The sequence below is a fragment of the Oncorhynchus mykiss genome, chromosome 13, assembly GCF_013265735.2.
Source record: "Oncorhynchus mykiss isolate Arlee chromosome 13, USDA_OmykA_1.1, whole genome shotgun sequence".
NCBI lineage: Eukaryota > Metazoa > Chordata > Actinopteri > Salmoniformes > Salmonidae > Oncorhynchus > Oncorhynchus mykiss.
In genome coordinates, this window is record NC_048577.1 from 30,218,742 (window position 1) to 30,231,743 (window position 13,002).

The following is a 13,002-nucleotide window of genomic DNA, read 5'->3' on the forward strand; positions in this document are numbered from 1 at the left end:
TCGGGGGTAGTGATGGAGGGTGACCGCATTATGGCCGTGCGTAATTGGCCGACTCCGACCACGGTAAAGGAGGTGCAGCGGTTTCTGGGTTTTGCCAACTACTACCGGAGGTTTATCCGTGGTTTTGGCCAGGTAGCGGCTCCCATCACCTCACTGCTGAAGGGGGGCCCGGTGCGTTTGCAGTGGTCAGCAGAGGCAGACGGAGCATTCAACAAGTTGAAGGCGCTGTTTACTGATGCGCCCGTGTTGGCGCATCCGGACCCCTCTCTAGCATTCATAGTGGAGGTGGACGCGTCCGAGGCTGGGGTGGGTGCCGTGCTATCACAGCGCTCGGGTACGCCACCAAAACTCCGCCCCTGCGCTTTCTTCTCAAGGAAGCTCAGCCCAGCGGAGCGTAACTATGATGTGGGGGACTGGGAGTTGCTAGCGGTGGTTAGAGCTCTGAAGGTGTGGAGACACTGGCTTGAGGGGGCTAAACACCCCTTTCTCATCTGGACCGACCACCAGAATCTGGAGTATATTCGGGCAGCTAGGAGACTTAACCCACGTCAGGCAAGGTGGGCCATGTTCTTCACCCGGTTCCGATTTACTTTGTCTTATAGACCGGGCTCCCAGAACGTGAAGGCTGACGCACTGTCCCGCCTTTATGACACGGAGGATGGGTCCACCGAACCTACTCCCATCCTTCCCGCCTCGAAGCTGGTAGCCCCAGTGGTATGGGAGGTGGACTCGGACATCGAGCGGGCGTTACGGGCTGAACCCGCGCCTCCTCAGTGTCCAGCGGGGCGAAGGTACGTGCCGCTTGGTGTTCGGGACAAACTGATTCGGTGGGCTCACGTCCTACCCTCCTCGGGTCACCCTGGGGTGACGAGGACAGTGGGGAGCCTTCAGGGGAGGTATTGGTGGCCTACGTTGGCTAAGGACGTTAAGGGTTATGTCTCCTCCTGTTCAGTGTGCGCTCAGAGTAAGGCTCCTAGGCACCTTCCTAGAGGGAAGCTACAACCCCTCCCTGTTCCACAGCGGCCATGGTCACATCTGTCCATAGATTTCCTAACCGATCTCCCGCCGTCTCAGGGGAACACCACGGTTCTGGTGATTGTGGATCGGTTCTCTAAGTCCTGCCGTCTCCTCCCGTTGCCCGGTATCCCTACAGCCCTACAGACTGCGGAGGCGTTATTCACCCATGTCTTCCGGCACTACGGGGTGCCGGAGGACATCGTTTCTGATCGGGGCCCCCAATTCACGTCCCGGGTATGGAGAGCGTTCATGGAACGTTTGGGGGTCTCTGTCAGCCTAACCTCCGGTTATCACCCTGAGAGTAATGGGCAGGTGGAGAGAGTGAACCAGGAGGTGGGTAGGTTTCTGCGGTCGTATTGCCAGGATTGGCCAGGGGAGTGGGCACGATTTATTCCCTGGGCTGAAATGGCTCAGAACTCACTACGCCACTCCTCTACTAACGTGTCCCCTTTTCAGTGTGTGTTGGGGTACCAGCCGGTCCTGGCACCATGGCATCCGAGCCAGACCGAGGCTCCTGCGGTGGAGGAATGGGTACAGCGCTCCAAGGAGACCTGGAGGGCCGTCCAGGAATCTCTACGACAAGCGAGTGGATGGCAGAAGAGGAGTGCTGACCGCCACCGCAGTGAGGCCCCCGTGTTTGTACCGGGGGACAGGGTCTGGCTCTCGACCCGAAACCTACCTCTCCGCTTGCCCTGCCGGAAGCTGGGTCCGCAGTGTGTAGGGCCCTTTAAAGTCCTGAGGAGGATAAACGAGGTGTGTTATCGATTACAACTCCCTTCCTATTATCGTATTAACCCCCCTTCATGTGTCTCTCCTCAGGCCGGTGGTAGCTGGTCCCCTGCAGGACAGTGAGGTACCGGAGGTCCCTCCCCCCCCGCTGGACATCGAGGGGTGAGGGGCCTGCAGTACCTCGTGGACTGGGAGGGGTACGGTCCGGAGGAGAGGTGCTGGGTACCGGTGGGGGACATCTTGGATCCCTCCATGTTGAGGGATTTCCATCGCCTCCATCCGGATCGCCCTGCGCCTCGTCCTCCGGGGCGACCTCGAGGCCGGTGTCGGCGCGCTGCGGGAGCCGCGCGTCAGGGGGGGGTACTGTCACGAGTCCGACCGAGGGTGTTTCCCTTTCCCGGGCAGGTGGCGCTCGGCGGTCGTCGTCACCGGCCTATTAGCTGCCACTGATTGTTTTTCCTTCCCCTCCTTGTATGTTGAGTGGTAGCACCTGTGGATGTTTAATTAGTTTGTCTTTATTAGACAGCCGGCCCGCCTGGTTGTTGTGCGGGATTATTTCTATGTAACCTTCGGCTCTGTGGTATAGGCACGTGTTAGTGTCCGGTCGGGATTGTTTCCCATTGTACATTTTGATTCCCTGTGTTTTGGGAACGTAACTTTTTTGTGAGCACCCTGTGGTGCGTTGGTGCGATTAAAAGACGCGCAGCATTGAACTCTCTGTCTCCTGCATTTGACTCCACACCCACGACACCCGGAGCATTACATTGGCTCATTATGTGGATCATGTACAGCTATCAGTCAAGAGTTTCTTGCTAATGGTAACACTAGGAGCAGAGATTGGCCAATGGGAATTCAGGAGACAAGGGATTGTTGTCACTGTTGTTTCAGGTTTGGGTTTTATGGGAGATGGATGCTTAAAACCCCTGTTTTATTGCCCCTGGGATGTGGTTGCCGCGGCAATGGGGGTTTCTAAGGTGCTCTGTGTTGCATGTGTGTTTGATCTGATCTGTGTGTGTGTTCCAATGGGCGTACCATCACATACTGCATTTTATCATATAATATTTGAAGACAGGCTCAACACAAGCGAGAAATAGAAAGACAATTTGGCCTCAATTAGATTTCAATTCAATTATATTAACAGAGACATTTTGGACCTTTTTAGGTTTTTATAGTGCATTTTACTTTTACTACCGAATTTGCATAACGATCTACTCGTCTGCAAGCTGGAAGCAGAGCAGCTTGAAAAGATGTCATGATGTTAGAGACTACAGTCACTACTCAGCTACACTAGAGTAGCTGTAATCAGCACAGTCACTGCCAATAAGGTTATAGAATAGGGCCTTGTTCAAATACTCTTAAAATGAATCCTTCCTTCCTATCTTCAACTAATTACTGATCTGACATGAATGGATTGATGTAAGCAAGCTTTCCATTGTAATTGCACCAGTTATGCCTTGTCAGATGAGGGATTACTTACAAGGAAGCGAAGGAGGAGAATGTATTTTAGGAGGATTCGAACAGGGCCCTATTCTATAAACTAATCTGCAATTGCAATTGCTGAGCTGATTACAGCTTCTCTGAAGCAGAACTACATTGGGCTGAGTGACCCAAGAGTATGCGAACAGCCTTAGTCGTCTGCAGGGTGGCTTGTAGTTCTTGCTCCATCTCCAATGTTATTGCCTTCTGGTCATTGTGATTCTACTCTGTTTGCCACACAATGTTTTGAATTCCACTGAGATCCTCCCGGTTGCTCTTCCTTAATGGTGTCGCCACGTTCGAAACTGTCAAAAACGCCCAGAAGGCGAAATCGGCTCTCAACGGAGCAGACATATACGCCGGCTGCTGCACCCTGAAGATCGAATACGCTCGGGTAAACACACACACTCACAAACCCACATACTCACAAACCCACATACACACACAGTGCTCACACACACTCCACCAGGATCCCTGTGGACCCCTAACACACATGCAGCGGTGCTCTGCTCTCTCTCCCCATGCAGCCCACGCGACTCAACGTCCTCCGCAACGACAATGATAGCTGGGACTACACCAAGCCCTTTCTCGTCAGGCGAGGTACGATATCCTTCCTTCTCTGCTGAATCTCTTCCTGTACTAGGGTCATATTCCTTAGGTAGCAAACTGAAGAAAACAGACTGGAACAAGGAGAGACTACCTGGACTTGTCCAATAAGAAACACTCATTTTAGATCTCTGTTGCAAAACGTTTTAAACCATCCTCCGTTGCATGCTCTAATGAATACAACATTTGTGTGTGCGTTGTGTATGTCACTTCTGTTTTACAAAGAGCTGAAATTAAAATGTGTTGAGCAGAGCAACTCTCATATCTGTAGCCATGGCTGTCAAATAATTTCAAATCCCTTTCAACCTTCACACTCCTACAGACCCATAATCAGTTGAAATGAGCTGTGACAATAAATGAGTTCCGCCATTGTGGTTTTACATTTGTTCCTTAAAGATCGGCCATGAATCTCAATTTGCCAGTTCGTTTGTTGTTTTCTCTTCAACATTAGGCCTCAGTCTTTGTCCCTGCCTAGTCTTCTTCATTTCCTAACTAAAATTAGTCAAAATAGCCTCTCTGTTAAAAAAATATTTATTTTCTTTCAGTCATTCGCACTTGTGCCATCAACGAACCTTGGTAACATACATATCCTTTTGTTTTACGTATTAATTGCCAATAGAAATGTCAGATTTAGCTGTTTACCACTTCCTGTGCGTATAGTGTTGTAGCTTGCTGTTGCTTTAGCGCCCCCTACTGCTCAGTGCTGCAGGTCAGAGTGGGTACGGCCCAGTCGTCAGTACAGGGTTTCCCAAACTCATCATCAAGCTTTGATTATTTGAATCAGCTGTGTAGTGCTAGGGCGAAAAACTAAACGTGCACCCAAGGGGGCCAGGACCGAGTTTGGGAAACCCTGGCCTAGTAGTACCTTCACGTTTTAATCACAAATGGTATTTTATCCACTAACCCCAACCTTACCTTATCCAGATATCAAATGTTATTAGTCACATGCACCAAAACAACCACCTTACACCTTAAGCACCTTACATGCAGATGTGTTTACGTACTTAGTTAGGAAGAGAGACATCTGATTGGGTATACATGCTCTAAGAAGCAATTCAATATTTTATTGCAACCAATCAATCACATTTATTTTATAAAGTCCTTTTTACATCAGCTGATGTCACAAAGTGCTGTACAGATACCCAGCCTAAAACTCCAAAGAGATTATAGCAGTACATGATCGTTCTTCCAGACGTTCATAGATGACCAACACGGTCAATAGTTTAACACCTCAGGAGTAAATGTCAGTTGGCTTTTCATAGTCAAGAAAGGATTCAATTATCTGTGAAAACAGATTAAATCAGATATATTCATGAGTGGCACGTTTCGTCACAATATTGTTTTGAATGTTCCTTTTAGGACTGATGACCAGCTGAGCGTTCTACTCAATGCAGTCTCAATGGACACTGATGAAGATTTAGTCTAAAGTACATTACTATGGCTTTGAAACCCAATGACATTTCAAAAGGGGGCAAATCATTTTTAGGACAAGCTTTTGTCATCATTGTGATGTCGCCAGATTTACTTTAGATACAGTATAACTTTAGATTGAGGGGAGAGCACTAACATTTTAGCTAGCTAACATTAGCATTGCTAGCTATTTCTGGCAGGTTTTTGTAGCTCTCTCTAAAACAAAGTTGACGACAATGATGGCAAAGTTGTTCTCTACAAATGAGTTGTCTACTTTAGCAATGTCATCGTATTTCCAGGCCACTATAATGCACATTTGATTAAACAGTCATTAGCCCCCGTTCCGAAAGACTGGGCATTAACAATCAGACATCAATATGCTGCAGCATCTGTAGAACGTTCGTTGATAACAATGGCAACGGTGCGACTGAGTGACGGAGGTGCGACCCATGAATATGCCTCCACTTCTATCAGTCTGTCCTTGAATAAATCTTTATGGAAACATTGGCGATTTTTATCTAATGCAGCCAAGTCTTTGAAAAATTAAAACATTCATCCCTTTGCCATGACCATGGTAGCCTACATTGCATGGTACAAATGCTGACACAAAATATTGAAATACAATGAGCAAGCTCATGTCCTTGGATTTGTCAGTGCTGAGTATGCCCAGAGAATAAAGCAACATCGATGAAGGGCTATTGCTAATCCCCCCCCACCCCTCCACACCCCTTTAATCTTTCATTTGGTCATCTATCTATTTTACTACTCAATTGGTGAAAACATCATAGAATCTGATAATAACAGACCTTGACTTTGCTGAGCCTATTCCCCTGTCCCTTTGCTGAGCCCACACCAATGAATCGATGCATATTAATTTGATATACAATTATACAGTATTCTGACCCCTTCCCTTTTTCCACATTTTTGTTACGTTACAGCCTTATACTAAAATTGATTCAATTGTTTTTCATTTTCCGCAATCTATGCACAATACCCCATAATGACGAAGCGAAAACAGGTTTTTAGACATTTTTCACATTTATAAAAAATAAAAAACAGAAATACTTTATTTACATAAGTATTCAGACCCTTTGCTATGAGACTCGAAATTGAGCTCAGGTGCATCCTGTTTCCATTGATCATCCTTGAGATGTTTCGACAACTTGATTAGAGTCCACCTGTGGTACATTTAATTGATTGGACATGGTTTGGGAGGCAGACACCTGTCTATATAAGGTCCCACAGTTGACAATGCATGTCAGAGCTAAAACCAAGCCGTGAGGTCGAGGGAATTGCCAGTAGAGACAGGATTGTGTCGAGGCACAGATCTAGGGAACAGTACCAAAAAATGTCTGCAGCATTGAAGGTCCCCAAGAACACAGTGGCCTCCATCATTCTTATATGGAAGAAGTTTGGAAACACCAAGACTATAGCTGGCCGCCCGGCCAAACTGAGCAATCGGGGAGAAGGGGCCTTGGTCAGGGAGGTGACAAAGAACCCGATGGTCACTCTGACAGAGCTCAAGAGTTCCTTTGTGGAGATGAGAGAACGTTCCAGAAGGACAACCATCTCCGCAGCCCTCCACCAATCAGGCCTTTATGGTAGAGTGGTCAGATGGAAGCCCCTTCTCAGAAAAGGCTGTAACATAACAAAATGTGGAAAAAGTGAAGGGGTCTGAATACTTTCCGAATGCACTGTAAAATAGCGTTGTCCACACACCAAATATTATAACATTACAATGCTCAATAAAAGACAACCCTTGGTCTCTGAATTTGAAGCTCTCATGTACTGGGGATGCTTTAACAATATGAGGTGCCATAGATAGACTATAGCCCATAATTATATTCATATAAATGGGAGCATGGTTTTTAACCAAGCATAAAGCCTGCCTTGTGTGACTTGGGCTTGATTAAACATCCGTTGGACGGTGTAATTGACATGCCAGTCCCGATTCCCATTCTCTCTCCACAAATGGAGGGTAAACAGTGTCTTATCGCCCACAAGCCAGGGCTGCTTTCCAATCGATCGCCTTGCCGTATATTGGATTTGAAGGTCTGTTTGACTTTGACGGCGTCAAGGACTTTTTGCCATGGAGCTGTGTGCCATGTGTGGTCAGCTTCCAATTGTTTTTATTGACCAGCGGAAGGAGACAGAGAAGCAACTAGAAAAATAGCAAGAGGCTGAAAATAAACTGCCGACATGATAAAAGGCTGAATAATAATGAATTGGAAGCTCTTTAGTGCAAGCAGAGAGAAATTAAAATAAAACAGCACCACACAAGCCTCTTGAGCCGCATACGGTAAATTTAAATCCTAATCAGCTTGCATTTTGGGGAAATTGAAATGCTATATTCGCACTTGAGGCCCTTAACATATCAGATGCTCTTCAAAAATAATTGTTCGGTGTATATACAGTATCTTATTATACAAACATAGAGAAGGACAGCGTGTAAAGAGATGTAATTCTTCTCATCAGAATCACATAGTAGTTTATGGATGTTGTCTTTCAAACCCCTTGTTCGTTCTTTTGAGTACATTGCCTCGAAGGTACTCAGGAACATTGCCTCAAAACACAAGTAAAGTCTAGAAGTGTATTCACACCTGCAGGGGACGTGCCTTATTAAACAGTTAGCTAAGACACAAGAGAGACACGTCATGTGTGTTCCACACATCTCTTACCCCTTATCTGTAAAGTAAGATACAATTTCGATAGATTTATCCCAACTACTGGGATGACGTCATTGTCAGAGGCCTCTCTCTCTCTCTCTCTTCCCTCCTCACTCTCTCCCACAGTCTCTCTCTCTTCCTCCCCCCCCCCCCTCTTTCTCTCTCTCTGTCTTTCTCTCTCTCTCTTCCCTCCTCACTCTCTCCCACAGTCTCTCTCTCTTCCTCCCCCCTCTCTCTTTCTCTCTCTCTGCCACTCTGTCAGGTGAATAGCAAACCTGCCGGCTCAGTGCAAGCATCAAGGTCACTCCTCCTCTCCTCTCAGTTAATCCTTCTCCTCTCCACTTTCTTTGTGGTTTCTGTACCAATATGGCAACCCACCAATCCCACCGGTTCCTGCCTGCCTAACTGCTCGTTTTGTACCAATTAGCTTAGCTCTGCATGAGCTCGGTCCCCCGTGGCCCGCGGGAGCTGGCGAGAGGATGGCATGCGTTCTTTTAACTCAGCGCCGCGCCGCACCTTCCATTTATGACTGTGTGAGTTAGCACCAGTTCTCTCTCGCATTGTTGAAGTTAGACTTTGAAAAAAGGATGCTCAAATGATGTAAGACAGGTTGAGTCATTGCACTGAAAGACACGTCCATGTGAACACACTTGCATGCTCTACAGTGCACACACATACACACACAGTTTGGCACACACACTTCTCTCAAATCCTCAGAGTAACAGGGTTCACTGAGTTGATGGTTGTGCATATGTCATTGAAATACTCCCAACTCTCCCAACACCACTAAAATGTTAAGGAATGCTTTTAGTTTAGATGACGTTTGTTTGATGAGTAAGGGATGCAGTGAGAAAGCCTGGTCCTATATCTGCTTGTGCTGTACAGACAAAGCCCCATAGAGGTATACAGCACAAACAGATCTGGGACCAGGCTAACAATGACAGAGGCTGTTTCCAGCAATGCTCCATATAGTAGTCTGTAACTTCATTGGGATACGTTACATAAAAACAAATATATTGCATATGCTTCAGTCTTAGTTCGACAGCACCTAGAGTGCGTTTGTCTGCGTCTCTGCCAGTAAGCTGCATTGGGGAAAAGACTGGAAATACGCTTGTCTTTGTTCTGTTAGTCCTTTTCCTGGTGCACAGTAAGAGGATTAGGGTAGGAGGGTGCTTAATATAATATTAATATACCTTTTTTCATGTCAATGCATTTTCCCTCCTATCTGGGTCAACGTTTCCACCTGAGGCCATTGAACTGTTACTGTGATATTTTAACGGTCATTTTAACACACCTCTCTTCCCCCCCAAAAAACACTGTTTTATTGTTCCTCTGAAATTCACCCGAGCTCAGTCAGCCAAGGAAGAGAAATGTGTCATTTGAAGTACAAGGCCAAATTTGAACCAAAAGTGTATAGTTTTGTTGTTATGCCAATTACCAAACGTGTTAAGCAGTGTCTAGATTTGCTGTTACTAAATCGAATCTGCTTGCATAGTGTGGTTTTATGGCTTTCAGTCATTCCTAGGCTGGCGTGCAAATGTGCCAATGTGTAGGTGTGTATATGTGCTTGTGTGTTAGTCTTGTGTGTGTTCGTCCTATGTGTGCATGACTGTGTCTGTTAGTCCCCATGTGTGTGTATCTGTGCGTGTCTATGCATGTTGAGTGGATGGATGTGCATTTGGCACCTGGTGGCATTGCCACTTTACATTTGCCTTACACTGTGTATTCTGTCTGTGTTGCAGAGCGGGGGAAGGGGAGACAACGCCAGGCCATTCTGGGAGAGCATCCGTCCTCCTACAGCGACAACGGCTATGGTCAGTGTCGCTCACATTCGCTGCCTCTCTTTACCCCTCCCTCCCTCGCTCTTTCTCTATTTTTGTCTCATGTCTCTCCTGCCCTCACTAGGCTGGACAATAAAATGAGTCAAAATTCACCCAAGGCTGGAAAATGGCAAAAGAACGTTGGCTAAGCTGGAACACTAGCGCGAGCCTATAGTAGATGAAGGGAATCGAACGTTCCCAGAGCCTCTTCTGACTGGAGTGACGCTTGGAATTCCATTTTGCCTAAATGACTCCAAAAAATGTCCCAGCTGCTTTGCCGTATTCTACCACAACAATCTGTTCTGAAAAATAACAACTAGGGTAGAAAGTAAACATCCGCACCTCGATGATGCCAAGTGTGCTTCTGTTTGTGTAACGAGGAAGTTGGGAAAAATTGCAGCTTTTGACTATTTCTGTTCTAGCGATCGATGACAGCAGAGTACGCTTCCCAACTTTATGTAATTAGAAAGAGGAGATTATCCTGATTCAAATGGTGTCCGATTTGAAAAAATCCAAATATGGACATTGTGAGATTTCTGGCGAAATATACCAGCATGCCTCTCCATAGGAAAACAATGGGAGGAGCTCAGCGTTCCAAGGGCAAACGGTATTTCAGAGCTAGCGTTTGATGACAATGGAGTACGCTGCCCAGCCTTACATAATTAGAAAGAGGAGATTCTCATGATTCAAATTGTGTCCAGTCACAACAATAGGGAATAGAACATTCGGAAGGCGAGTTGGTGCCATGGTGCTCAATAGAACAATAGGACCTGGCAGGGTGAAAAATGCCCTAAAATAAGGCCTGTTTTTTCGTGATTACTTCAAAACTACGGCAAACAGCTGGGACATATGGTAAAATTATGAAACTGGGCTCCACGTTGGATGCAATTAACTCATTTTTATCAGAAAAAAAGCATTTACAAAAAAAGCATAAAAATGTAATGTGTCCAGCACACACACACACACACACACACACACACACACACACTCATTCTGACTCATCTCTCTTTCTCTGTCTCTCACTCCCTCTCTCAGCATCACTCTCGATCCCTCTCTTTCAGTCTCCTCATCTTTCTCTTCTTCCACCTTTCTTTCTCCCAGTATCTCCCTTTCTCTGTATCCCTCTCTGACTCATCATCTCTTTCTCAGAATCTCTCTTTATCATTCTATCTGTCTCACCACGTCTACAGTATCTCTTTTCTTTCCCATCCCTCTCTTAATCCATCCATCCATCCATCCATCTCTCTCTCTATGTGACTGTCATTGTGCATCTGTGCTTTGGGTATCCTGTAATTAAGCTCCAACACCCACAGACACTTACATCTGAAGGAGATGGTGGAGGTTGGATGGATGGATGGAAAAACAGGGGAGGAAGGGGTGGTCTCTACATATGTGTGTGTGTGTCATACAGTCATTGGTGTGTGTGAGTGTGTGTATATGTGTGTCAGGAGTTTGGAAAGAGCGTAATGATGTGATGTGAGCGGCCGCTCTTGAAGGCACTTGGTAATTAGCCAGATCTGCAGGGGAAACGGGGTGCAGTGGTGTAGAAAATGGTCTAGAACTTTTTTAGTACTGCTGGAATTGTTTATCCTACTTCATGGGGGGCTGGGAGCTGAGGGGGGAAGTTTGCACTGTCATCTCAACCATCCCCAATAAGGTCATCCTATGTCTGTGACAGCTTTTTCTTGTTCTTTCTTTCTCTATCTCGCTCTCTCTCTCTCTCTCTCTCTGCCCCCCTCTGTCTCTCTCTGCCCCCTCTGTCTCTCCCTCTCTCACACACTCTTTCTCTCACTCTATTTCTTTCTCTCCCTCACTTTCTCTCTCTTCCCTTCTCTATATTTTCTCTCTCCCTCTGCCTCTCTCTTTATATCTCTCTCTCTCTTTCTCTCCTGCCCCCTCTCTCTTTCCATCTCTCTCTCTATCTCCTTACCCTCATCCCCCTTTCTATTTCTCACTTTCTCTCAGTCTTATTCTCTCCTTCTCACTCGCTCTCTCTCTCCCCCCCACTCTCCAGGGTCACACTGCCCCCTGCTGCCCCTGCCCAGCAATAACAGGTACAAGAGAAGCTCTCCCCATGACGCCCAGGAGGTGGTTGCCTACCCCCTGCCCCAGACCTCCTCCTATATGGGCCACGCCTCCAGCTCGTCGGTCGCCATGGTGAGCGGCCTGCACCCAGCCAAGATGAACTGCACCCGCATTTTCAACCTCTTCTGCCTGTATGGGAATATTGAGAAGGTCAGTGTCAGCGTCTGTTTTCTCACGAGATGAAAGCTAAAGCTACTGCGATTCAAAAAACATCATTAATTTCAAAGTTATAAAATGGATGTATCAATCCTGGATTGCCTCTTTAAATGAGAGGGCTGAAGGCAATAGAGTGACAGCTAGTGTGACTAGGGGGTGGATGCAATCAAGTTGCCATGGCAATCTTTATGCTGTAGCTTTGGTTACAGAATTACTGCCAGTAACCTACCACTGTGAGGGGGGTACCTACCAGTTTGATTCAATTGAACATTGACCTGTAATATGTTTTAGAGTGAGACTTATTCCATTTGGTCTCTGTATTAACGTGGATAAAAACAAAAGTGTGCTTAGTGATTAGTTGACAAATTCAATCAAGTGTGCTGGTACTGTAGTACTCGAAGAGAAGACATTAGTAGGGGTAATGCAAAACTAACCCAAGGTCAGTGTCACCTAGTAGAATATCAGAAGGTCTGTACGGATTCACAGTGATGCCATTCGGTCTTATTTACGCCACAGGTGAAGTTTATGAAGAGTGTCCCGGGCACCGCACTGGTAGAGATGGGAGATGAGTACGCTGTGGACCGAGCCATCACACACCTCAACAGCATCAAGGTGTTCAGCAAGAGGCTCAACGTCTGGTGAGGAGGCTACATGTTTCACCTTTGACCCCAACCCCCTGAACCCTAGCTTGATGAGCGTGACATTCATCTTTCCTCGATTCCTCACGTCCTCTCTCCTTGCCTCCTTCTCAAAAGCACTTTGGATCTTCTCCTCAAATGCGTTTTGAGAAGGAGGCAGGAAGAGAGGACGCGAGGCCATCCTTTGAAAGAGAAAGCTATTACCGTCATCATTATCATCAATTTGTTGCTTAGCAAGTTCTGGTTTTGGGAATCTTCAAAGCGTTAGGAAAAAAGGACAGTGGAGGTGCACAAAGGCCTTATTCGTCTCGACAGCGTTGGCTGTTTAAAGGCTCTGTGTGGGTTGCGTTGAGTCGTCCTATTGAATTGGCAGCCTCCATCCATCAGAATAATGAATTG

The 13,002-nt window shown here is 46.6% G+C and overlaps 1 protein-coding gene across 1 annotated transcript in view; it reads left to right on the forward strand.

Annotated features, from left to right (window-relative positions):
* LOC110486081 (heterogeneous nuclear ribonucleoprotein L-like) overlaps positions 1–13,002 on the forward strand; it is a 61,536-nt gene that overhangs the window by 41,031 nt on the left and 7,503 nt on the right. Inside the window, exons 5-9 of the mRNA XM_021557422.2 lie at positions 3,520–3,616; positions 3,750–3,822; positions 9,647–9,718; positions 11,739–11,959; positions 12,482–12,603. Coding sequence (XP_021413097.1) covers positions 3,520–3,616; positions 3,750–3,822; positions 9,647–9,718; positions 11,739–11,959; positions 12,482–12,603 — 585 coding nt within the window. The remainder of the gene's footprint in view (positions 1–3,519; positions 3,617–3,749; positions 3,823–9,646; positions 9,719–11,738; positions 11,960–12,481; positions 12,604–13,002) is intronic.